The sequence below is a fragment of the Schistocerca nitens genome, chromosome 9 (genome assembly GCF_023898315.1).
Source record: "Schistocerca nitens isolate TAMUIC-IGC-003100 chromosome 9, iqSchNite1.1, whole genome shotgun sequence".
Lineage (NCBI taxonomy): Eukaryota > Metazoa > Arthropoda > Insecta > Orthoptera > Acrididae > Schistocerca > Schistocerca nitens.
The window spans coordinates 128,036,092-128,063,309 of NC_064622.1; the positions used below are offsets into that span (position 1 = coordinate 128,036,092).

Below are 27,218 nucleotides of genomic sequence, written 5' to 3' on the forward strand. Positions count from 1 at the left end.
AATAAGTGTCACTAAAATCTGACATTAAGCTATTCTGTGAACTGTAGAGAAATGTGAGTACCCTTAAAAAAAAAAAAAAAAATCACACATTCCTCTCTTCCGCCTTTTATCCCTCTTCTCTCTGTTTTTTACTATGGTACATTTACATTAGCATCTCCACTTGGCTTGCCCATTTAAGTGTTCACGATTTTACGATAATGAATATAAGATGTTCAGTTCTGGTTTGAGATGTCGGTTGTTCTGCTTGTAACACTAGGAAGCACATCTTACTATGGCAATTGCAACACACGACATGAACTCATTCATTTGTGAACAGAAATTTACATAATGAAATGAAAAATGTGTGGGTGTAAGCTCGGCAGATTTTCACATTTTTGAAGACTTTATATAATGAACACAGTTTAGATTTTGTTGACTCATTACCTTCTAATCCAACAGCTCTTTTCCTCCTCAAGAAAGTTGTGCTATTGAAACAATGTCGAATGCAAGCAAGTTCATGTTAAGTTGCGGAAATCTTTCAAGCTAGTGAATTCAGGGTAACTGTTCTGTTGTAAAATTCATTGATAAAAATTAAGCTGACACTCTCATTGTTAAAAAGAACATTTACTGTATTGCGAAAATTGTTTCTTACACACTTTATTATATGAATGGTGCCTGAAAATGTCCATAACCCTATGGCCTCATCAATTGTAAATTTCTGCCTCGACACCTGAGTGGTCAGCGAGATGGAATGGCATGCAAAGGGGACGGGGATCAATTCCCGGCTGGGTCGGAGATTTTCTCCACTCAGGGACTGGGTGTCTTGTTGTCTTCATCATCATCATCATCATTTCATTCCAATTGATGCGCACATCACCGAAGTGGTGTCAACCAAAAAGACTTGCACCAGGTGACTGGTCTACCCAATCAGAAGCCCCAGCCACACGACATTACATTTCATCAATTGTAATCTGCACAGACAAGCTATTTTCTATATCATCAGTTCCTAGACATCACCATACCTTCTTATTGAGTGACAGTCAACAGAAGTGAAAACACTAATTCTTATTCTGGTTTATTCAAGCTGGATAATCACTTTAATCAGTGTCTGTGAGACAATGCCACCATACGTCATGTTGCGACTTACATATACTGCAACAGGTTGAATCCAATTATGGAGTAGACGAGCAAAATTTGCATGTTTCTTTCTACGAAGGTCTGGAGTATATTCCTTCAAATTAACACTATCATCAAGTTTCAGCCACACGTTATTGATCTGGGATTAAACTACATGTGAAATCAGCACACCTACGCATTCTTTTTCATCTTGTAATAGGTCCCAATTCCTTCCACGCCATGTGTGTTAACTCTATATGTGTATTTGAGATCCTTCAGTAAATTTCTGAGTGAGTTTCCAAAAGAAATGACAACAATCCATGCTTCAAGTAACTTCTGTATTCTTTGAGGAACTCAGTTTTTAAGAGTATGCACATCATACCACATTCCCCTAATATTTATCAACTGGTGTTTCTGTAACATTATGTGAACTTTCATTTTCTGTTTCTTGGCAAGTTTAGAACATCATAGCACAGAGGGGGGGGGGGGGGGGGAGGGTGGGGGGGGTGTTGGCACTAGAAACATTTTCAGGTAAAGTCCTCCTCCAGAAGTAGATCACACACACACACACACACACACACACACACACACACACACACACACACACAGAGAGAGAGAGAGAGAGAGAGACAGAGAGAGAGAGAGAGAGAGAGAGAGAGTTGTTGTTGTTGTTGTAGTTCCGTGTATGTGTGAGCATTCTGTTTTTGAAGAAAGGCTTTGCTCAAAACCTGAAAATATTTCTAGTGTTCTTTTTTATTGTGCCTGTCTGAGACTCAACATCTCTTCTATGTGGCAAGTAGAAAGAAATCTATCCTTTCCATATTGTTGTTTTTCCATCCTGTACTTCATATTTTTTGATTCTGTGAAACATGAGTCACACACAAAATAATTTCAGAGCTCCGTATTTTATAAGGCACTGCTCACACCAAATTTAAAAATTCTACTCTGTCTTTATAAGTCCAAGAAAATGTTTACCTTTATTTTCTCTGTAATCTGTGACTAGGTTTGTACAACGGAACTAACATGTGAGCCTTTTTCCTTCTTCTCATTTAAATACAAGTAACTAGAAGTCCTAACACAACTTTATAACTGCAGACTGCAACTTTTCAATGTTCACACATAACACCATAGGCAAACAAACAAAATACGCACATAAAATGCACTCTCCAATAAAGCAGAATTGTGCTGAACTGAGTCTCAAGTGAAAGTGCTGCTTGTCGTTTGTGGCCACATCACCCGTTCTGTCCCAGGGAGACACCATTCTCCCTCTCTTCTACTCGTTCCTCTCTTCAACTCACTATCATTTTACTAATCTTTCTTGATGAAAAATATTATTTTAAAGGCAAGAAAACATTTTATTAACTTTATAATTACACCCTGGATACGAAAAAACACATTTACTGGGAAAAAGCACAGAAGTTACACAAAAGCCAAGAATAACGGTATTGACAGCAGAGTCATGGAGCAGCACATAAGCATAAACCTCGAGGAATTTTTCCTTTTCTTTTAACACTTCCTCCAAAAGAAAAAAAAATCATGAAATTATTGCTTTGTCTCTTACATGCCAATTTCTGAACATAGAAAATTAAATCGAACTCGTTCAAGGGGTTTCGTCAAAATATCTGCCAACTGGTTGTGTCCATCAATGTGTTCCAAGAAAATCTCACCATTCAGATATCTTTCACGAACATAGAAATGTCGGACCTCTATATGTTTAGAACGTCAATGATATTCTGGATTTTTTGCTAACTTCAATGCACTAGCATTGTCAATGTAAAGAACTGGAGGCTGCCCCGACATTTCCACTAATTCTGATAGCAGACGATGTAACCATACTAACTCTTTCTCTCCTTCACTAGCTGCAATTATTTCTACCTCAGTTGTGGATGTGGCCACTACTTTCTGCAACTGACTTGTCCATGACACTGCACCACCTGAGTACTTTGCAAGAATTCCAGTTGTCGAGCACCTTGTCCGGTTATCACCTGCGAAATCTGCATCAGCGTAAATCTTTAACAGTTCTTTTTTATTATATACAATTCCAAAATTTAAGGTCCCTTTCAAATACCGGAAAATGCACTTTACTCTATTCCAGTCTTCAGTGGTTGGTTTCTCCATAGCTCGAGCAGCTTTACTGACTGCAAAAGTGATGTCTGGACGAATTACTGCTGAAAGGTACATGAGACAACCAATTGCTTCACGGTAGGGTACAGATGACGAAACTTCTTCGTTTTGATTATTGTCCTCACGTCCAATAGGAGATGAGATCGTATTGCATTCTGCCATTCGAAATCTTTGCAGAATTTCTTCTGTGTATTTCTCTTGACTTATCATTATTGCTCCATCTTCATATTGCTTTATTTTTATGCCAAGAAAATTGTCAAGACTGCCAGTTGTTACTTCGAATTCATGTTGTAAAACAGCCATAAAAACAGCAATTTCTTTCTTGTTACTGCCGACAATCGGGCCATCGTCAACGTAGATTGCCACATAAAGGGTATTTCCATTTTGTCTACGATAAAATAGGCATGGATCTGCATCACTGTTTGAAAAACCAGCTTTCTTCATGAACTCAACAAAACGTTTCTTCCAGCAACGTGGCGCTTGCTTCAACCCATAAAGACTCTTTTTTAAGAAACACACTCGACCTGTACCATCTTCAAAACCTTCTGGTTGTTCCATATATACTTCATCTTCAAGTATTACATTCACAAAATCTGTCTTTACATCGAATTGTTCTAGGAGCATTTTCTTTGAAGCGGCTACAGCCAACAGAATTCGTATGGTGTCATAACGTGCCACAGGACTAAAGGCATCGTCATAATCAATTCCTGCTTTCTGAATACAGCCTTTTGCAACCAATCTGGCTTTAAAGCGAGTACCTCCATTGCCTGTGACCTTTCGCCGTAGAACCCAGCTGTTTTGCAATACTTTGGCATTCTTCGGATGGTCAACCAGCACCCAGGTATTTTTTTTCTTTAGTGATTGAAGTTCTTCACTGATAGCTTGCATCCATTCTTCCTTCTCATTTGACTGCAATATTTCTGAAAAACAGTTTGGATCTTTGTGTTCAAGTGCATCAACTTTTGTTGCCATACAAAATTCACCACTTTCCATCCAGGTTGGTTTTCTTCGTTGTCTTTTATTCTTCTGTTTCTCTTCATTAGAAGATTCAGCAGCTTCTGCTTTTAGAAATTCTGTTAATTCTTTATTTTAATCAGATTCACTCGACTCTTGACTTTCTCTAGAATCGAGAGTGCCAGTTTTTTCTTGAGTTTGACTTCCTCCAGAAGTGTACAGTCTAGGAGATTTACGTAGGTCATCTTTAGATGAATTCGGATCATTAAATTCTTCCTGAGGGACTTCAAATTCAACATGATCACTATGTAAATCACAAACAATTTCTGGCTTAAATTTCACATCATGATTCAACACCACTTTTCTTTTAGATGGAATCCAAACTCTAAACCCATCCTCGTCATTAACATATCCAACAAGTCGTCCAAAAACTGCATTATCATCAAACTTGGAACGGAATTGTTTGTTAATGTGAACATAGCAGCCTGTGCCAAAAATTCTGAGATGATCAAGTCGTCCTACTGGTCGATTAAACCATAGTTCATAAGGGGTTTTATTTTCAACTGAAGATTTTCCAGTACAATTTATTAGGTAGACTCCTGTGTTACATGCCTCTGCCCACAACCCTTTATGTAATTTACTCGGATTTAGCATTGACCGGGCAGCTTCAACAATGGTCCTATTTTCCCGTTCAGCCACACCATTTTGTTCAGGAGTGTAAGGAGGAGGAATCAGAAGCTCTATTCCCCTATCTGCAAGCAGTTCACTGACATTCTTATTGTTAAATTCTTTGCCACCATCAAATCTAAATTGTTTGAGAACGTGTCCATTAGTTTGTGCTTCATTTAAAAACTGCTTAAGCACAGTACACACTTCACTTTTGTGTCTTAAAAAGAAAATTTGACGAAATTTACTAAAATCGTCTTTGAAACATCCATAATAATTCTTACCTCCAAAAGATTTCGTGCTCATTGGTCCATTGACATCCGCGAGGATTAATTCACCAGTACTCGTAGAGCATATTGTTCGTGTTTTGAATGGCAGCCTATGCATCTTTCCAACCGCACAGCCGTCACAAAATTCACTCTTGGCATCTTTCACATTAATTTTCATTCCTTTTAAAATATTCTTCACATGTTGTTTATTTTGATGACCAAACCTTTCATGGTACACTTGAAATGTTTCGGATGAAGTCATCAAGTTCACATTATTCATTTTTGCATTTCTAACAACACGCATGTTCAACATATAAAGTCCATTTTTCACATAACCTGTCATAACAATATTGCCATTGACTTGTTTTCAAACACAGACATTATTATAACTAAAATTAGTACTGTAGCCTCTGCAGGCAATGGCTCTCACAGAGAACAGATTAGCACTTGCATCAGGGACGTACAAAACATTGTCCATTCTAGCACTGTACCATTTATTGTTTCGTCGAATTTGGATGTAAACTGTTCCTTGACCGTACGCACACATTTTGCCATCTTGTTTTCCCAATGAAATTACTTGAGGAGCATCAAATTCACTATACGAAACAAAATACTGTTTGTTGGGAGTGATAAGATTTGTAGCGCCACTGTCGCAATACCATTTATTTGGGTCACTGTGGTTACTGGTGCACACACCCATAGCGTATGAATTAAATGCAGTGTGTTCACTTTCTCGCTGCTTCTCTTTTCTTTTATTGCTATCACGAGTGTTCTGTGGAGACTGCTGCCCAGTGACCTAATTGTTTGCATATATTACACGGAAACTTCTGTTTTAATTGTGACTTCATCATCTTTTCTTGTTGATTACTTGTTTGCTGTTTTCTTGTTTTAGAAATGACGAAAGCTGCACTTCCATTAATGTCTTGTTCACGCAGTTCAATAGTACAGAGTTTTCCAATTAATAAATTCAAGCTTTGCTTTTCTGTCGGTATCATATCCCAGAGATCCTTCAAATTGTCATAGTCTTTTCCCAGTGTAGACAAAATTCGACCATTTAAGATTATTTCAAATAGCGTATTTTCTTCATGTTTTGCTAATTCATCGTTCAGGTCCACAAATAAATTTTGCAGTTTGGCCACATGTGCAATAATATCATCCGTTTCATCACGTTTAACAAGGAAAAATGTTTCAATCAACACATTCAAACGCTGAATACTGCTACGTTCAAATCGGGCACGTAATTTGTCCCCGATTTCTTTAGCATTCTTGCACGTTAAGACGAGTTCTGCAACAGGTTTACTTAGCGCACTTGCTGTAAGACTTGCTGCCTTTGTGTTGTCCTTGTGCCATTCCACATACGCTTCTTTTTGTGCACTTGTCGCATCTTGTGGCAACTCTACATATTCACGCGTACCGTTAATAATATCTTCTAATCCATATGAACGCAGCACCATAGAAATATGCCATTTCCATTTGGCCCAGTCCTCAGGTCCTTCACGCTTATCAATGCTGACCTTATAATCGCCGCTAGCAATCATGTTTCTTTACAGACATAGGCTCATTTCAAATATTGTTTTAATTAAACTATGTTGTTTGCCTTTACACGTGTACTGGGCCCATAACCTGATGAAAAATATTATTTTAAAGGCAAGAAAACATTTTATTAACTTTATAATTACACCCTGGATATGAAAAAACACATTTACTGGAAAAAAGCACAGAAGTTACACAAAAGCCAAGAATAAAGGTATTGACAGCAGAGTCATGGAGCAGCACATAAGCATAAACCTCAAGGAATTTTTTCCTTTCTTTTAACATTTCTTATAAGAAAAACCTTGTCTATTGTTTACTACTCAATTGCAAAATGAGAATCTAAGATTTTAATCAGAGCATAATTGCTTTATCCATGTATCAACATACCTGGAAGAGACGGTCTCCAGGTCTTGTAGGGCCCTGACCAGGAGGGCCAGAGTTAGGACCATTGTCTGTAGAACTCTGGTTTATCTGATGTGTGATAATGGCATCAATCAGACTTGCAGCTGTCAGTGTAGAAGACTGAGAGTCCGAGCCCCCTGAAGGTGTCCGTGACCGACCTTGGTCACCACCTGAGCAAGAAGTTGTAATTAGTATCACAATGTTTATGTTATGGTTTCTGAGGATACATAATTAAACTGAAATTAAAAACATAGTTAAATTTGAATTATGGAAATTAGTAGCTTAAGCGTCATTTATGAACACCTACAACATTTATGGGGCTATTTGTTTTTGCTTACCTTGTTGTCGTTGCCTCTGCTGCTGTTGGTGAGGCTGTTGCTGTTGCTGTTGCGGTTGCTGTTGCTGTTGCGGCTGCTGCTGCTGTTGCTGTTGCTGCTGCTGCTGTTGTTGTTGCTGCTGCTGCTGTGGTGGCGGTGGTGGTGGTGGTGCTGGTGGTTGGTGGTGATGGTGGAGGTGGTGGTGGTGGTGGTGCTGCTGCTGCTGCTGCTGATGCTGTTGTTGCTGCTGCTGCTGCTGCTGCTGTAACAGCTGTGGTTGTTGTTGTTGCTGCTGCTGCTGCTGGTGGTGATGCTGTGCCTGTTGCTGTTGCTGGTGGTGGTGCACATGTGGCTGGTGTTGATGGGGATGAGATGGCACATCTCGTGAGTAACCACTAACAAGTATGCGAGCAGGTTCTGGATGATGCTGATCACGGTAGCTAGGCATGTGTCGTTGCTGCTGCTGGTGTTGGTGTTGGTGTTGATGCTGATGCTGGTGTTGTTGTTGTTGTTGTTGTTGTTGTTGTTGTTGTGGCTGCTGCTGCTGTTGTGGTGGTGGTAGTGGTGGTGCTGGTGGCTGCTGCTGGTGTGATTGCTGCTGCTGCTGTGGCTGGCGGACTTGGTGCTGTTGCTGGATTTGCATCTGGCGGTGCTCGTAGCGAGCCCGTTGCTCTCTCTCGTGCTCCACCACTGCCTTTCCAAGACCTTCATGACGCAACGGTGGCTCACGTTCCTCCTTTGGAACTGGCAGGCTAGGCTGTTGCACTGCAACATCAACCAGTGATGACAGTGCCTCATGACCAGGTGGATACCTCACTGCTGCTCCATGCCTCTGTATCACACCCTGACGTGGAGCAGGTGGTGGTGTCGCATTGGGAGGAGGTCGTTCACCAGAAGGTGGTACTGGTAACCTTGCTTCTCCATACACTCCCGCAGTGGTTGGGGTCCCAGTTGCATATCCATCAGGAGCACGCCTCTGTGGGTTTTGCATCTGCTGAGATGTGAAATAGTCATTAATAATGATTTGCCGTGAACTCATTTGCTGCTCGGTTGCGTAGGCAGGTCGTGGATATGCAAATCCTGGTGCTGCTTGATACGTAGGGGGCCCATATGCACCACCACTAGGTGAAGCCCGTTTGTAGTAGTCAGCGTAAGATGACGGAGTGCGTCGGTCATGATGTGGGTGGTGATGAACTGGTGTGCCTTGAGTGATAGAACCACCCTCCTTATGTGGAGCAGGAGGCGGTTGCTGGGGTGGTGTAATTTGTCTTAACAGTCCACCCCCCTCATATCGTTGTCCAGGAGTTGACACAGGTACCGGGGTGCCGTGGGTGATTGAACCGCCTTTAGCTGGTACCGTCGGTGGTAGTTTAGGGGAAGGCATTGTCACCTGTGCATGAAAAATTGCTAGTAAATTTATTAGTAATTTACAGATAAATCTGCAAATGCAAGTGCAAATGGAAAAAAAAGACCATGTGATTCACCTACATGTTAAAGAACAACTTGTTACCATATCACATTTTCAATATATTTATGCTGCTCTCAAAAGCATTTTGTCAACTCTCACAAATCAAAGTCAGAGCATATGGTTCTAGCCCGGAAAATTATGTGAAATAACCCATATCTGGATTCCAAGTAAAACAGTAACGCAAGAGAGAAAGGAATTTAAAAAGGAAAGATATGATACAAAGAAACCTGAAAGTCACAAATGTCAACTGTGGCTGTCAATAAGAGATAACAAATCAAGCTTAAAATTCATCCACAGCATAAGTATATGGAGTTGAGATAAGAAAATATAGAGTGGGAGCAACAACCTGAGCAACAGAGAACAGTTTCTACAACTTCTGAACGGTATATTTCCTTGTGTGACATTTAACTTTGACTTGGCTGTGATGATGATCTTCACAATTAAAATACAGTACTTAAAATCACAATGGAAGTGTAAACATAGAAAAAATACAAGAACTCTACAAAAATTTTACAGTTACAATATTCAAGTAATCGTACATTTCTAGAGCAATTGTTCTGAGAGGGGGGTGGGGTGGGGGGGGGGGGGGGGGTGAACCAAGTAAATGAAAAATCTATAGTGGAGTTAAAATTCTGAGAGTTATGGACAGTTTATGAATTCTGATCATCACAGACTAATATTGTCAGCTTTACTTGAAGTCACTAAGAAACTTAAGATATGCACTTAGGAAGAAGAACAATGAATGGACAATCTTTGGAAACGGAAAGCAAGAAGAGTAAGGGAGAGAAATGTTACAGTAAAGTGGAGAGCCCTATTTGATATAAAATGTGGTGAGCTCAGACACATTAAACATAATACATTGCTGTCCCTTGAATTATTTTCATATATTTCTTTTTTTTAACAATAATGGAAATGCCTGGATGGGGCAATATGTAAAATAAGGGGAAGACAACCACTCACTTATAGTGGATTGCTGCTTGGAGCACAGTAACACACAACACAAAACAGCTTTCTCACTAGCCTTCGAGAACTAGCTCTTTTTCTAGCAATAGTAAACACATTCATGCACAGAACTACACTAACACCCACACAGACATTTCCGTGGTCACAAGAGTGCGCATTTAGGCGACTGTGTGGTCACGTATGTGAATGTGTATACTATTACTAGAAAAAGAGCTAGTGCTTGGAAGGCAGTATGAATGCCATTTTCTGTCATGTGTTACCATTCTCCATGCGTCTATCTGCTGTACGTGAGTGGTTGTCTTGTGCCTATTTTATACATATTTTTCCTTTGTTGGGATACTTGACCATCATACTACTGTGTACAATGAATTTCTGTCTTTTTTCAAGTAAACTGAATCACACGCACCTTGGTTACCTTATTCTGTTGCGGAGACGGCCTTGTCTGTTGGTTCATGACAAGATGTGGTGTAGGGCCACGGCTGTCACTGCTATGTGGCACAGTGGACACATACACTGATGGTGACTTGTTGGTAACATTGCGGGATTCTGTTGATACTACCTGCACCTAAAAACCAAAAACATTAAGCTGATAATGTATGCTTGTTGAAAGATAATATGTTGTGGAACATGATTATCATCAAAAATGAAGCTTCTGTTAACATGTCTCCATGTGTAATTGCAGTGACACTTTTCTGAAGTTTTGAGAATACGGTGCATACATTAGTTCATCTGTTTTAGCAAGTGAACACAAAAAAATCTCTGACCTGTAAGGTAAGCATAGTGACCTGCATATTCAACAGCTGACTGACTCAATATTTTTCAGATCATCAGTTTCTTTTCCTGGTGTGTGTGTGTGGGGGCGGGGGGGGGGGGGGGGGGGAGGTTGCAGGTAACAAACTAATTAAAGGTCATTAGAAAATACATCTATGACCCAAAGTCAAAAGGGATATATGAGGGCAATACAAGAATGAAATCAACTGACTCAATTCTGCAACCATTTATTAGTAAAGATACACTAAAATCTCGATGTTCTTTAGCTTTTCACCTATTGTATGAATGTATGTCCAATAAAGCCTAATGTAAGCATATGTTGTTTATTGTTATTATTATTTAATTATCAGTGGCAATTCTTTTTATTTCAATTGTTCCCCTTCCCCTTGTCCAAGCTGCCAGAGTTGATGGTAAAGTCCATGTGAGGTGCGCTCCCTTGTGTGAATGAATGGTGTGTGTTTCTCTTTCTTTTTCTAACAAAGGCTGTGGCCAAAAGCTAATGATAGGTCTCTTAATTCTGCTTGTCTGCAACTTAACAAGTCATCTTTACAGTACGTAGCAATCTAGTTTTTCATTACATTGTTGTTTTATTTCAATTAGTTATTTAAATGTTCAAATGTGTGTGAATTCTTAAGGGACCAAACTGCTGAGGTCATCGGTCCCTAGACTTACACGCAACTTAACCAACTTAAACTAATTTATGCTAAGAACAACACAACAACACAGACACCCATGCCCTAAGGGGGACTCGAACCTCCGGTGGGAGGGGCCGTGCTATCCGTGACATGGCACCTCAAACCAAGCGGCCACTCCGCATGGCTAGTTATGTACACACAGCAGTTTAGCACAGTAATGTAATTTTATTTAACTCAACTCAACAATGCAAAATGTGGCATAGTAACCATTGGGTGTCCCATAATTATTTGCTGATTTGAATGGAGAGAAAGTGTCCCACGCAAATAATGCTGTCATTATTACGTCAGGATTTACAGTCTGACAATTTTAAATACCTAGCTTTTGTTGACTGTTTATTACAAAGTTACTATAATATCTTACACGGAAGCTTCATTGTTTACGTAATACAATGTGGCACAGAGAAAATGGAAATTTTGAACATTGATGTTGTCAACACTGTTGTGCTGGCCGTTGTTCAGAATCGATGTGTATTGGGTGTGATCATGTTGCCATGTAGTAATCATGCAGCTCTGCATGGGTGTGAAACATGCTACTGCTGTAAGAGCATGTTACAAGCAGTGTGGTAGTTTGACTGCTACACAAAGGGTATTTCAACGGAATTACCAGTTAGGACACCTGGGACATGTCCCATCTTCTCATTCAATTACAATGTGGGTGTGTAATTTTGAAGAAATTAGATCAGCCTTTAAAAAGAAGCCTCCAGGTGGTATTTGAATGGTATGTATCCCAGAGAACATTCCAGCTCTTTGAGTTTCCATCGAGAGAAGCTCTCATCACTCTGTTCAACAACACGCATCTGCAATAGGGAGTGGGCTATGAAGTATGGACATAATGCTGTAAGAATTAAAGTTACAGATTCTGCAGCAAACAAATCCACGAGGCCCTGTGTTGCACATGGAGTTAGCAAACAAGTTTGTCTAAAATCAATGAGAATACCAGTGTTTTTAACAACATACAGACGTTAAACGGAGGCCACTTCCACCCTAAGAGATATGTTATACAGAAATTTCCATTACTGGGCACAGGAAAAAAAAAAAACACTGAGTGTTCCACAAGCACCCATTACATAGCACCGAGGTTACGGAAAGGTTTGCTGTACCATGTCATGCCTGTATTTCTTTGAATGGGAAGATGGCACTGGAACAGTAACATCTACTCAGTATAGTCATATGCCTGAAACATTCTTTACACTGAGACTGCATGGTCTTAACATCAAGAACGTGGTTTCAGCAGGACAGAGCCACATCCCACAGTGCTTGACAATCAATAGAAGCTGTATGACAATTGTTTGGAAGGCACATCATTTCATGTAAAGGTGACATTCCATGGCCTGTGAGATCCCCTGATCTTAATGAATGCGGTTCCTTCCTGTAGGGACATCTTACAAACAAGGCATACTGCACACATTCTGCTACTATCCAGGAACTGAAACAGATGATTGAAGGCAAAATCACTGCCATTCCTGGAGACATTATACACCGAACATTCCAGAGTATCCATAACAGGCTATTAGAATGTGAATGGAAAATGGGAGCGCATTATTCTGATGTTATCTTTAACAAGCAAAGAGACAGTTTCTGACATTCTGTAATGAAAACATAAATGACACACTGTATACATGCACTTTCATCAATAAAAAATTTGTCGATGTTTATTTATGCAAATCACGTACTTCAAAATTTCACATTTCTCTTTGCCACACTGAATTCTCTATCTAACTTCAAATAAATGACTTATTACCTCTCTCCACAAATATCAATGATGATAAAAACTATTATTTGGACTATACACAGCACTTTATTAAAAAAGCGCTTCCTTTTTCACTTGTTCATACAAACCTTATTTTGTATGAACAAGTGAAAAAGGGAAGGGCTTTTTTAATAAAGTGCAGTGTATAGTCCAAACACACACACACACACACACACACACACACACACACACACACATATTAAGGGTGGAGAAAAATTGTGTCAAGAAATTTTAACCCTGGATAGCTGATGCCAGTAGGAACCAAAATTACTAATGTTGTGTAGGTCGATAATGCACCATTTTTAAACTACAGAAACTTAGCCCCCCCCCCCCCCCCCCCCGCACTCTGATTGGCCATGGGATTGTCATGTTGTCATTTATCAGTTGACAGGCAGCGTTATGGTTGTCATTCCACACATACAAACGTCCCCATCATTGCCCCAAGGTGATATGCACATGTGTCAAATAGGACTTGCTGTTTCTTTCCACTTCATGTCAGAGGCATGCACACGTAAGCTTCACTTTGGAGTGCACACACATCACCTATGATTTAGTCATAAAGTAAGCATGGTGGCACAGTATTCGTTTTAAGAACAATGACATATGGTTTTTGTCTATGGACTAGCCAATGGTAATGCGCATGAAGCTTGACAGTTGTATGAGGAACGGTACTCAGCAAGACGCCACCCACACCCGCAAACGTTTACAGCAATTCACCAACACCTTGGCAAAACAGGCTCGTTAGCAGGATATCACGGTGATGCTGGAAGACCTAAAACACAACAGGATGCTGCATTTGAAGAGACTGTTCTCGAGCACTTAGAGGAAGCCCATATGACAAGTACTCAAGCAGTTGGATGTGACATGTAGGTCACTCAATAGTTAGTCTGGGAGGTTTTGAAGGATGAAGGCCAGCATCCATTTAGTTTCCACCCTGTCTAAGACCTAAATCCTGTGGCGGACTATGAACACAGGCTAGGGTTTTGCTGGTGCTTTCTGCAATGTGTTGCACGAGATCCCGACTTCCCCGCCATTGTGTTGTTGACCAATGAGTGCACCTTCCATTGTGATGGCCTTTACAACACTCAAAAGTTCATTAATGGGCAAGGGGAAATCCTAACATCGCACACGTCCACGAACACCAGGAATGATTTTCGTTCAACATTTGGGCAGGCATAGTGGGTGACCATCTGATTGGGCAGGTCTGTCTACCTCCTTGACTTACAGGGCAAATTACCTTCACTTTTTGCAAGAAACTCTATCCGGCCTGCTGGAAGATGTTCCCCTGAACATATGGCTATGCATGTGGTTGCAGCATGATGGGGTACTGGTACATAACAGTCGTGCTTTGTGCGAATATTTAAATGCAATCTTCGATGGCCAGATAATTGGCAGATATGCTCATAGGACATGGCCCCTGCAATCACCAGGCCTCATGCCACCAGACTTTTTCCTTTGGGGATTCTTCAAGGTTCTAATTCACTCACCCGGTCATGAACCACCTAGAAACTAAAAGGAATTAATGGGTTGCATTCAAAATGCCGCCAATCAAATCAGGGCAAAACACCGTTCGATGTTACCAAGTTGTGTCACATTAGAGGGTCGCCAGTTCGAGCACCTGCTTTAAGTAAACAATTGTCCTAGCTACAAAAAAGGCCCATTTCAGGGCCAACACAATTTGTAGAAAACTTTCTGTACACAAACTAAAAGCTGTTGACAGGCTTGTTCCCAGTACTTCTTATCATGAAACTACAATAGATGTGTCGGGACCCCAGCAGATTTGCTCCCAAGCCCCCAGAATGGAAGGCTGGCAGGCTACCACCGAGCATGTGGGCTGCCTTGGATACATCGCAATCTCCGGCTGGCAAAGCATCCACAGTCACGCATTGTCCAGAGTATCCAGCAAGAGGGCAATCCCGCAGCCAATCGGAGCGCGTAGCACCAAGTTTCCGTAGTTTAAAAATTGTGGGTTGTAGACCTACATGACATTAGTAATTTTGGTTCCTACTGGCATCAACTATCCAGGGTTACAATTTCGTGACACAATTTGTGGTGGGTACTTAACCCATCAGAACAGAAATAAAACCTATATCAAAAGCTCATAAAATCTTGTTTAAGGAGTAGTTATGTATAACATGAGATATTTAAATTCTGTCTCCACCACACAAATCACCAAAACTAATTTACAGTAATCTCCAACATTAAATCCCTTCCTCCTTTCCAGTACACAAATTTTTGATATCGCTGCACCAACCATTGCACTCTCCTCCTACCTTTACCATCCACTATTTCTTAAAATGTCCGAGTAAATATCTTCCAGCATTAGTGGACACCAGATGACAATATACTACTTCTGAAGATCATACCATAGTTAGTTTTGTATCAGTTATCAACAAAGTGTCTTATAATCAGTACAGCAAAAGAGCAGCACAATACCTGATGCTGATAGTACTGGTCAGGAGCCGCACGGTAAACTGCTGCAGCCTGCGCTTGTGTATGGTGTGGTACCATTGGGTGTTTGCTATGGGCAGGGGGAGGTGGTAGGTGATAGGGAGAATGAGGAGCAGGTGAAGGACCTCGAGATGACACCGACGATGCAGACGTCAATGGACTCGGACTGCACTCCCGTGGCTTCTTCAGGCTCAGGTCTAGTGTTACAGGCTCTGGTTCAGGACGCTCCCGCATTGCCTGCTGTACCTGTTGAAATTACAAGTCTCTGCAATTAAATGCAACATTTTACTATATGTGTCTTGATGGGGGGAAGCACCTTATATTGGCTACAAATTATTTCCAAGGGTGCAAGTTTTTAATGGAACAAACAATTTGGCAATGGTTGATATGTTATAAGAAAACTACACACAATCATCATGTCTTAAGTGTGCCACTAGTGACAACAAAGTTGCCAGTTGTAATCTAGTGGACAACGACTTGTGCTTTACTGCTGCTGAGATCGCATCAAAGTTTATATGTGATGGGAATATACAACCCATTCTCCGAAAATATCAGTGATATCACATGGTCTCAATGAATTGGGTCCCAAGACTCTTCGGTTAGTCACAGAGAAAAGTATGCCTGAAGATCTGTCAACATAATGTGAGTAGTGTGACAAGGAAAGAAAGGAGTTAACAAAATGATTTTTAACCTTCAATGACACATTGGTCAGCTATGTTTCACCAAAGAGGAATAGAATCAGTATTGTGTGGAGAAATAGATAAAGAGGGTTCCTCATTCTGGACAATGCCAGTAATCATCTTTCAGCAGGGAAAGTTTTAACCGTCTCTCAGACTTCGAAAGGTGTGTTCTTTATTGAGTTTCTTCACAAAAACAGAGTCCATTCGATGTGAAAGGCAGATACTGCAAGAAACGATACTGGTAGTCTACTCATAGCATGCATCAGCATAAACAAACTAGTCTCCACCATATTCAATTGAGACACTTCAACTCCCAACTGATTTACCCCATGTGATGTTCACTTGTTTGGACTCACGAAGCAAGCCTCAAGTGGTAACTAACGCCAGGATAATGCGGTATGTGCGCAACTGGCTGTTGGAGGAATCACAAAGCTGGTTAACTAGTGGAAAAATGTGTTTATGACAGTATACACAAAAGTAATACAGCAGAAAATATATAGGTAAAACTATTGGCTGTTTTTGTTGAAAGTGTGTGTCACAGTAAAGTCAACAACGGAATAAAATAGTGACAATTTAACTTCAGCAAGTTTCATCATTTCTGTCAAAATTCCCCAAATGTTGCGCTAGCCTCCAGTTTCCTTACTTTTTTTCTATCACATACAATATAAACTCTAAATAACAAGGAAGTCATTACCAGTACATATTTAAGTTACTAGCATTACCTGGACAACAACAAGACCCTCCTTCGGTATGTCGACAGGGGTGATGGTGGCTTGCGAGTGCTGCAGCAGCTGCTGTGCTGGTGGCGGTGGATGTCCATGTTGGTGGGGCAGGCTATGGCCATGTGGTGGAGGCGGCACCAGATGATGCTGATGTGGCTGCACTTGCTGCGGATGAGCACTGACCACCGAGAGGGTAGCCAACTGTGGTCGAGGGTACTCTCGCACAAAAGAGACCTCTGGGCCGGGCGATGAGGCTGCCACCACTGGAGGTGGTGCAGGTGGCCCATGTTGCTGGACGGGCAATTGCTGTCGCAATTCGCCACCGCCGAGGATCGAGGAAATTGTCGGTGTCCCGCCGACCGAGCCCGTAGGAGCACACGAATTACTGCTCCCACCATTGCTTTTTGCAAGTTGTATTTCGATCATACCCAGCATCAGATCCTTCACAGATCTCACAGGTGATGGAGAGGTAGGACCATTTTCTACTGCAGCTGGTACCTGCAGTTGCTGTTGCGACACAGGTGGCATCGGTGAAGGTGTTACTGTCGGTTGCGGCGGTTGCTGTTGAGGTACGAAACTCTTGCCAGGGGACTGCCGGTTATTAGCACCTGCCTCCGTGTCTGCTCCTCCTTGACCTTCATCTGCTGTCTCCTGAAATGGAAATCAAAAAAATAACAACCATAGTCTATTGTAAATGTGGTACTCTACACAAAATGCTGCAAAAGAGTATAATTCGTACACTAAACAGTGGAAGATGACATATTGATACAAAAAAGAAATCTAAATAAGGGACAAATCATCAGATAATTTTCCCAGGCACTGCACATTGTCTGTGGTTCGTGAACTGATAAAGAAGTTGTTCAAAAAGCAAATAAATAAAAAATAATGTTCAGAGATCTTCCTTTCACTTAAACAAAATATGTCTCTGCAACTGTTTGGTTACGGTATGCAGAGAACTGCAGAAATAAGATCACAGCCTTAAAAAAAAAAGAAAAAGAAACTTGCAAAACTGTGTGTCATTTTTGAATAAGAATGCCACACTCACCCAACATGTCTCAAATACTATGTAAGGGTGTTTTAAAACATGTATGTGAATGAGTGCGTACACAGTTACTCAGCATCTCTTTGAATGTGACGATGCAAGTTGACAATAACTAGTATAGCCTTTGTTTCTTACAACAACAACTAAGAAAGTAAGTCCTGCTACCTTTTATTAATTATCAACAGACTTTGCGTGAGACTGGAAGTATTGTAATGGCTTGTTTAAGGATCTCAGAACTTCAAATAACACCTACTGTGGCAGAACTGTCGTAATCCTCCTTTGTAGGGGCTGGCGTGGATGCAGTAGCAGTAGCAGTAGACTGCTGCTGTGGTGGTTGTTGTTGTTGCTGCTGCTGCTGCTGCTGCTGTTGCTGTTGGGATTCATCACAACGGTTTGCAACGCTAGCTGCAGGTGTCACAGTTCCTGTGGGAGCAGCCATCTGCGTTGGGGATGACGGTGTACTCGAAAGTTGCTTCGGCCGCTCCACAGTACCTTCATCCTGGCCACTACTATTGCTGGGCACAGGACCGTTCTGTTCACCTGCAAACAGTCATTGTGTTAACGCTTCCACTAGTTGCAATACTGTACAAAAAAGTACCTGCAGTAAGTTCTCTGCAACACAACAAGACTATCAATTTCACCACTCTACTCACCAGAATTCCGTTTGCTGCTAACTGAAATATGAATGTCCTTACTTTGGAACATCTTTCCTCAGCTCTTACTTACAGCTCATGTTTATATTACGGTTTCATTCTGAGAACGCACTTATTTTCCCTACAATTACATCTCCACTACATTTTTCTCCCACTGTTCCATTACTTTCTTCTCATTCTTTAACATTTTATCCTTTTGCTTTACACACTTTTCTCCAACCCCCTCCCTATTTACCCCACCAAACTTTCGCTCCAATACATTCCATGTACAACTGTTCTTTCCATCTATTTGCCTCCTCTGATTAAACCCAGCTCCACTCCTCCCATCAGCCTTTTGCTCCATTTGTGTTCTCTAATCTCAGTCTTCCTTCCACTTTACTGAGTTGCTTCTACTTCAAAACTTAGGTACTGAGAGACGATAAAAAATGAGAGACGTTCCAGTTCGACATAAAAACAAGAACAAAGATGAGGGAAAATATTCACGAACAGATTGGAACTCTTAGTAATAGTGTTACTGCAATGGATGTTAGTAACAATGATGTCCAGCAATCATCACAAGACAGCTTGCAGAATAAATCAGTATAGAAAACCCAACATTGGCAGCATCATAAGTTAGCCATAAAATAGTAACACAATAAAAGAAAATTAGGACATAGAAATGGCATAAGGCTTGTAAATCAAGTAAAAATATTATGAAGTACCAAAAGTATCAGATGATAAAAAACTTGTTTGAGGAGAAAGACTGCATTATACACAATGACTTGCAACTAAGACTCAAACACTGGGTATATTTATTTAAGCACTGAGGGGGGATTCTGGTACAATATAAGTGCAGAGAATACCAACAAAAACATACTGGACATGGAGGACTCTTAAGTTTATATGTTTTACCCATGAATAACTCTACATGAATCTAGGAAAATAATTATTATCTTTATTTTTTATACTCCTTTACTTCTTATCTTTAGGACACTTCACATTTGTACGCCACTGGTAACCGCACAGTGATCATTAACAATATCTCTTTTTGTTCCCTCATCCTAGATCAATATTCTGTATTACACACTGTATGTATTGCATACTGAAAACCTGCTTGAGACCAACCTGTTGGAGAAGCAGCACTGTCTGTGTCACTATTATCCAGTGGAGGTCCTCCCACTGGCTCATCACAAGAGGAAGTGCTTGATCCTGATTCTTCTTCATCCGTTACCGTAGGTTTGCGTTCTTCCCCCAAATGAACCTGTAAGAAACATTTGCTACTTACAAACTGTTTTGTTCAGATGCATTAATATATTTAATAGTGGATATTAAAATAAGTAAAACTTATCAATCTGCAACACGTTTCTTCAAACTGGTTGCAGAGTATAAATAAACTTTGTAAAGGATAAAAATCATAGAATAATTTATCAAATTCTTGTTGGGTTTTCAGCCAGACCAAACTGTCATCTGCACACAATATTTCCATGGTCCACCTGGCCACCATCATCAGGTGAGAAAAGCTATGCCACTCTCGCTGATAACTGATTCAAACCACGAATGACAAAAACTTTGTATGCTGTGAAAATATGAAAGCACATGCACTAAAATAATGTGCACATGTTAAATTGTTGCTGCTCCCCCTGGTGCAAGAAGAGTTACAGCACCTCAAGTGATGAATACTGTCGAAAAATGATATATTGATAAAAATTATTACTCATAGCTGGCCGATTCAGATGTTGTTGTTCCTTCATATTGTTTTACTTGACAGGTGTCCATTATCATGGTTAATTATATTACCTGTTAGTCTGATTTTGCAGATCATTTTAAAACAATCCCAATGATACGAGCCATTTGCAATCACTTGTATCTCATTGTATAGCATCCTATGTCCCTCTGTAAGGCAGTGCTCAGCCATGACAGATTTGTCAAGTTGTAACAATTGCATATGGCGATGATGATCAACACAGCTGTCATTGATGGTATGAATAGTTTGGCCAATGTGTATTTTACCGCATTCAGATGGTATTTTGTAAATCCCCGGGGTTCCTCTAACTTATATCCACAAAGTGCTCTAATCTTAGCTGGTAGACAGAATAAACATCTGACTTCATGTTTCTTCAGCACCCTACTTATCTCAGCAGACATGTTCCCAAGCAAATAGAAGGTACTGGTCCAAACTCAAAAGCACATTGAATCTGTCTCTCCGTATAGCTGTTGTGATTAAAAACATCCTTAAGATGTTGCAACTCTTATGGTAAATTCTCAGCATCCGAGATATCATATGTCACAGGAGCATATGCTGTCTTGGATGATGAAAATCTACCACAAGAGCTGCAACATATTAAGGAAGTGTTCAACCACAACAGCTATGTGGAAGGACAAATTTGACATGCTTTTGAGTTTGGACTACTATCTAAACCAGCTGAAGACACTTTTTGTTCTGTGGCTTTTCTTCCATACGCTGGGAACGTGTCTGCCAAGATAGGTAGGGCACTGAAGAAACATGAAATTAGATGTTTATTCTGTCCACCAACTAAGATTAGAGCACTTCTTGAATCTGTTAAAGATGATATAGGTTTGAGGAACCCTGGTGTTTACAAAATACCACATGAATGCAGTAAAATCTACATTTGCCAAACTATTCATACCATCAACGACAGTTGTGTTGATCATCGTCGCTGTATGCAATTGTTACAAGCTGACAAGTCTATCGTGGCTGAGCACTGCCTGATAAAGGAACATAGTAGGATGCTATACAATGAGACACAAGTGGTTGCAATGTGATAATGGATACCTGCCAAGTAAAACTTGGAATCCAATTGTATTAGACATCAAGGAACAACAGCATCTGAATCAGCTGGCAATGGGTAATAATTTTTAACAATATACTGTTTGTCTCTTCGAGAGAAAGATAGAAACAATATATTGTTAAATATTATTACCCACTGCCAGCTTATTCAGATGCCATGACTCGAAGAGGCCACATCATTTAATGATTGAATTGGCTGATGATGATGATGATATTGTTTCTCAACAGTATTTACCAATGGGGGTGTTGCAACTCTTCTTGTGCCAGGAGGCAGCAGCAACAATTTAATGCCTGCGCATTACCTTAGTGAATGTGCATTCGTATTTTCACTGTGTATAAAGGTTTCATCATTCACGGTTTGACTCAATTATTGGCGAGAGCGGCTTAGCCTTTCTCACTTGGTGATGGCAGCCAGGTGGACCATGGAAATATTGTGTGGAGATGACAGTTTGATACAGATGAAGACCCAACAAGAATCTGATCTCTTCATATGCGAAGAAAGCCTACATAGTCACATAGAACAACATATTTCAAAATTAATATAGCCTAGAGGAGAAAACTAGTTTTACCTTTCACAAATATTTAGCAATACGATAAATAAGCTCATACCCAAATGGCAAGCTGACTGGAATACTCTCTTTCAAATTCTAAAGGTGGCAGGGGTAAAATACAGGGAGCGAAAAGCTATTTCAAATTGGACAGAAACCAGATGGCAGTTATAAGAGTCGAGGGACATGAAAGAGGAGCAGTGGTTGGGAAGGGAGTGAGACAGGGTTGTAGCCTCTTCCCGATGTTATTCAATCTGTATATTGAGCAAGCAGTAAAGGAAACAAAAGAAAAATTTGGAGTAGGTATTAAAATCCAGGGAGAAGAAATAAAAACTTTGAGGTTCGCCGATGACATTGTAATTCTGTCAGAGACAGCAAAGGACTTGGAAGAGCAGTTGAACGGAATGGACAGTGTCTTGAAAGGAGGATATAAGATGAACATCAACAAAAGTAAAACGAAGATAATGGAATGTAGTCAAATTAAGTCGGGTGATGCTGAGGGAATTAAATTAGGAAATGAGACACTTAAAGTAGTAAAGGAGTTTTGCTATTTGGGGAGCAAAATAACTGATGATGGTCGAAGTAGAGAGGCTATAAAATGTAGACTGGCAATGGCAAGGAAAGCGTTTCTGAAGAAGAGAAATTTGTTAACATCGAGTATAGATTTAAGTGTCAGGAAGTCGTTTCTGAAAGTATTTGTATCGAGTGTAGCCATGTATGGAAGTGAAACATGGACAATAAATAGTTTGGACAAGAAGAGAATAGAAGCTTTCGAAATGTGGTGCTACAGAAGAATGTTGAAGATTAGGTGGGTAGATCATGTAACTAATGAGGAGGTATTGAATAGAATTGGGGAGAAGGGAAGTTTGTGGCACAACTTGACTAGAAGAAGGGATCGGTTGGTAGGACATGTCCTGAGGCATCAAGGGATCACAAATTTAGCAGTGGAGGGCAGCGTGGAGGGTAAAAATTGTAGAGGGAGACCAAGAGATGAATACACTAAGCAGATTCAGAAGGATGTAGGTTGCAGTAGGTACTGGGAGATGAAGGAGCTTGCACAGGATACATTAGCATGGAGATCTGCATCAAACCAGCCTCAGGATTGAAGACAACAACAACCCAAATGGCAGCAGAGAAGTTCACAAAATTGGCAATTGATACCAGAGAGGCCCCACAGAATGTACGGACTGACAACAAATATCCATATTGTATGCACCAAGAACAACTCTAAAGAACAAGGTACATTTTTTGCCCCATCATAGCAAGAGAGAAAAATAGTCTTTTCATAGGAACACAATGTGAGTTTTATTCCTAATTCTTGAGTATAACAACTGATCAGTGTTTCCAAAGATTGACCTGCAAAACTAAAGGACAAAATTCTGATAATGTATTACTGACTATGTCAACTGGTGTCAGATACACTGTATACATTTTATGAATAGAAATCCACCAACTGTCTGCATTTTGGTTTTTCATTTCCCTTTATGCATTTCAAAGCGAAAGCTCTTCAAGATTCACAAGTTGTGACTGAAGATATCCCGTAATTTAAAAAAAAAGTTCTAAAAATGAATTAAGATAAATAATGCTGAGGATATAAAAAAAAGGGAAACAAACAACTGTATTAACCACAACTGGGGACTTACCATCACCTAATGTATGCAATTCATGAACCAAAGGCAAAGGATGTTAGTCATTTATTTTAATTGATTTAAATTTTTTTAAATGTTTTGCATTTGCACATATCACTGTTAAACTTATTGCACTTTGGCCTCTTTCATTTGGATGCTAGAATGATATATTTACATCAATTTCTGCATATTTTTGTCTGAAATAACAAAGAAATCTTTCAGCGATTTTTCTACAGTTCTTCTTCATAATACCTGCCAGAAATACATCCACTGTCAAAAAAGCTTATCTGAAACCACAATATTATGCTTTGATCTGGATGCTTCACTTATTCCCGATGACAGGACACTTACCTTATTGTACTCCTGGACAAGAAGGTCAAGATTAAGCTTTTTCCGGTAATTGTTGTAGAAGTTCCGGCACTGTTGTTGTGTACGAGAGCTGCCAACACATTCAGCCAATTTGGGCCAGTTGAGACCATGTTCACGAAGACCACGCTTTAAGCTCTCCGTCTCTTCTTCTGTCCACCGCTGAACACCACTGTCAGACTCCTCCTGCTGTGGTGACAGTCGCCGGGAGATGCGTGTAAAGCATGCCGAACAGCACTTTGTCACATTTGGTGGAATCTCTGTGGATACATACAATGACAGTTATATCAATTCAGAGATAATCCACAGAAATATCAAAAAATTTGACTTTTTTATAAACTAATATAAAAATTGAAACCATATGACAAGAAGAAACTCTGGCTAAAGTCTATGAGATTAAATGTATATCCACACTTTTCTAAACTGCACAATGCCTCTATGTACATTCCATTACATGGTGTACGGCATGTCAATTAGTAATATCATTTAGCAAACAGAGCACATGAGTACAACACTCATTCTACATAGCTGAGAATGAATTCTCTTATCCTTTATCAAAGTTAGAATGTGTTGGCTGTACATAACAAGACAAAATTATCTGTATGAATGGGGCACACAAGTTGAAACTTTGGATCAGTTTGTGAGACAACTTAGGTGGTATACCTGGCATAATTGTAGGTATCATGATTCTTGTGATGGTTCTGATTCAACATTCAATTTGGTCCACCACATATTTTGTTTTCGCAACAAAATTAAATGATTAATGTTATTACAAATGCCACACAAACGAATCAAGTCAATACTTAGTTGAAATCCCACATCCTTATTGACAACACTGTCTGCCACAAAGGTGTGTGTGGTCTCCTTGATAACATAATCTCAGAATGATGATTCTGAGAATAACATTCTGTCCTCTCATTAAACATGTGAAGCCCCATGTTCAGACAGTGCTCCGTTACTACTGGTTTATCCAGTTTACCCAGTCACATGTGCAGGGTTGAACTAAGCACTGCCTGGAATTCAGCACTGGCTGCCATTAAATTAAAATGAAAGAATCAAGAACCCCTGATTTCTGATCCAATGCAGCACAATGCAGAGAATTAATTCAGCTTTTAACCACAGCAAAGTCCGGCAGCACCGTCATTGCCTTCTGTGCTCTTGAGGAAAGGCTCTCTTCACCTCCCACCAGTGTTCACCAAGAACGCTATCTTCGTACATGTCTCGTGGTCCAAATAAATTTTGCCTCCACTGCCTAAGCCTCACCAGTCGCATCTTGCAGCAATGACGACAGCATCTAACACCACTTGATAATACTGAACAGTTGTTTCGATGAAATATTGTAGGACTTGTGCAACATTATCCAGCAGCAAACCCAAGGAGGTCATTTGCATCTTTCATGTGATTTCCTGTATGGATGCACTCCACTTACATAGAATCCTTCCAAGAAATCTAAGTCTTTCAAAACCATCCCAAATACTGCTTGTGTGTGTTCATTCCATTTCGTATCACTTCTTGGTATTTGTTGTATATACATCAATGATGTGATGTGCTGTGCTTCAGATGTCACCACTTATCTTGCAATTGGGTTTCTTCCCTGTGTTGTAGGCATTATTTGGGTCAACTGAGATTTTCCCCAGTGACTTAATTGTGTTGTAGCTTGCGATGTAGTGTATTACTCACACAGGAACATAACAATGACAACACCTTTTTGCATCTATATTATTTTCTAGAATGTATGTTGTGGTTATAGACTGTAGGACTTGTGCAACACTATCCAGTGAGTGTACGTTCACACTTTGGTTGAGAGGCTGAGGTCTAGGTTAATTGACAAAACAGTATCAAAGGCTCCAATTAATTCCATTATTTTCCATATATCTCAATTTCAAGAGATGTGCTTCCCATTAACGGAGTAGCAATTTTTTCCAAGCCTTTATGCATTGGCATAATTGTACCAATTTGAAATTAATGGATTGTTTGAGATGAAATCAGTGAGAGGCCATGGCATGAAATGATATCAGTGCAAACTGTTCAGGTTTGTTGAACTTGTAATGTAATGAACATGTATGATGATTGGAAACTTGTGCCACACTGGGATCTGAACCCAAATTTCCTGTCTTTTACCAGGAATTGCCTTCACCATTAAATCATCTGAACAATGACCCACACTTTCATTGTCATTGGCACATAAGAGGCAATAAAAAACCTTCCCTCTGAAGGTCTTACAACCCCGAATTGATACGTCAGGCAGGCAAAACTGCTGTGAACAATGAGGCAATCATCTCACCAATGTATCAGGCCGAAGGTGTCCATTTGGTACACCACGTCCTGTTACACAAAAAAGTCCATAACTGCCTGCTGCACATCCTTGTCCAACTAGAATCATCGACTCTTCAATGTCTTTTTAAAGGGATCGAAGAGTGATAATCACTTGTGGAGAGACCAGGACCACAGGGCAAGTAGTCAAGTATCTCCCACTTGAGTTGGCATTATTACTTTATTACATCATTTGCCATTGTGGAGGTGTGCTATCATGAAGCAGCAGCATCCAGCTGGGAACCTGGTGCACCATTCCACAACAGTAGTTTTCAAGAGACATGCTCACATACATATTCTTCATTCTCCAGGGGATGTCTATCCGTGTTTGCCCTTCAGTGGCCAAGAAAAAAAATAACAGCATGTTGGACCTGTTTGGATGTATTTGGTACTAATGTTGCCACGGTTCACATTGCCGCATTTACTGCAGGCATGTTGGAGACACGAATGCCGTACTAATCCCTTGCTTAAATGCTGGTGCTTATACATCCACACTGGAGTTGCACTATGTTGCTTATATGCTGCAGCAATGCCATCAAATGGAAAGTTTTTGATCGTCCCTTATAGTTCGATTGATAACAGCCAAACAGGTTATCAAAGCAGTTTGAGTCCAAGAATTTGTACAATACCAACCACTGTGACTACATGAAAATTGTGGAATTGACTGATCTAAATGGGAACAGTCACCTAATTATTCACAGTGAGTTTCTCTCTCTCTCTCTCTCTCTCTCTCAACATATCTACTTTCCAACTGTGATTTGTTCCATCTTTAAGTGATATATAGCATCAATATCTGGCTCCCAGCTCCAGAAGTTAATCCACTGCTTCACAAGAAAATAGACTGAGTTGACAAGGGTCATGGGATACCTCCTAATATCATGTTGGACCTCCTTTTGCCCATCTTAGAGCAATAAGTTGACATGCCACTGACAGTGGATGTCCCCTAAAGAAATAACGAACCACGCTGCCTCTGCAGCTGCCCATAATTGTGGAGGTGTTACCAGTCTCCATAATTGTGGA

The 27,218-nt window shown here is 40.3% G+C and overlaps 1 protein-coding gene across 2 annotated transcripts in view; it reads right to left on the minus strand.

Moving 5' to 3' along the window:
• LOC126203504 (nuclear receptor corepressor 1-like) overlaps nucleotides 1-27,218 on the minus strand; it is a 395,459-nt gene that overhangs the window by 2,257 nt on the left and 365,984 nt on the right. The window contains exons 13-20 of one of the 2 annotated variants that reach the window (XM_049937831.1): nucleotides 23,871-24,145; nucleotides 19,660-19,795; nucleotides 18,156-18,442; nucleotides 16,861-17,511; nucleotides 15,444-15,704; nucleotides 10,207-10,356; nucleotides 7,382-8,750; nucleotides 7,029-7,213 (exon numbers count right to left, since the gene is read on the minus strand). In XM_049937831.1, the coding sequence (XP_049793788.1) occupies nucleotides 7,029-7,213; nucleotides 7,382-8,750; nucleotides 10,207-10,356; nucleotides 15,444-15,704; nucleotides 16,861-17,511; nucleotides 18,156-18,442; nucleotides 19,660-19,795; nucleotides 23,871-24,145 (3,314 nt within the window). Of the gene's footprint in view, nucleotides 1-7,028; nucleotides 7,214-7,381; nucleotides 8,751-10,197; nucleotides 10,357-15,443; nucleotides 15,705-16,860; nucleotides 17,512-18,155; nucleotides 18,443-19,659; nucleotides 19,796-23,870; nucleotides 24,146-27,218 lie in introns of both variants that reach the window. The other variant, XM_049937830.1, reaches the window with a different exon arrangement.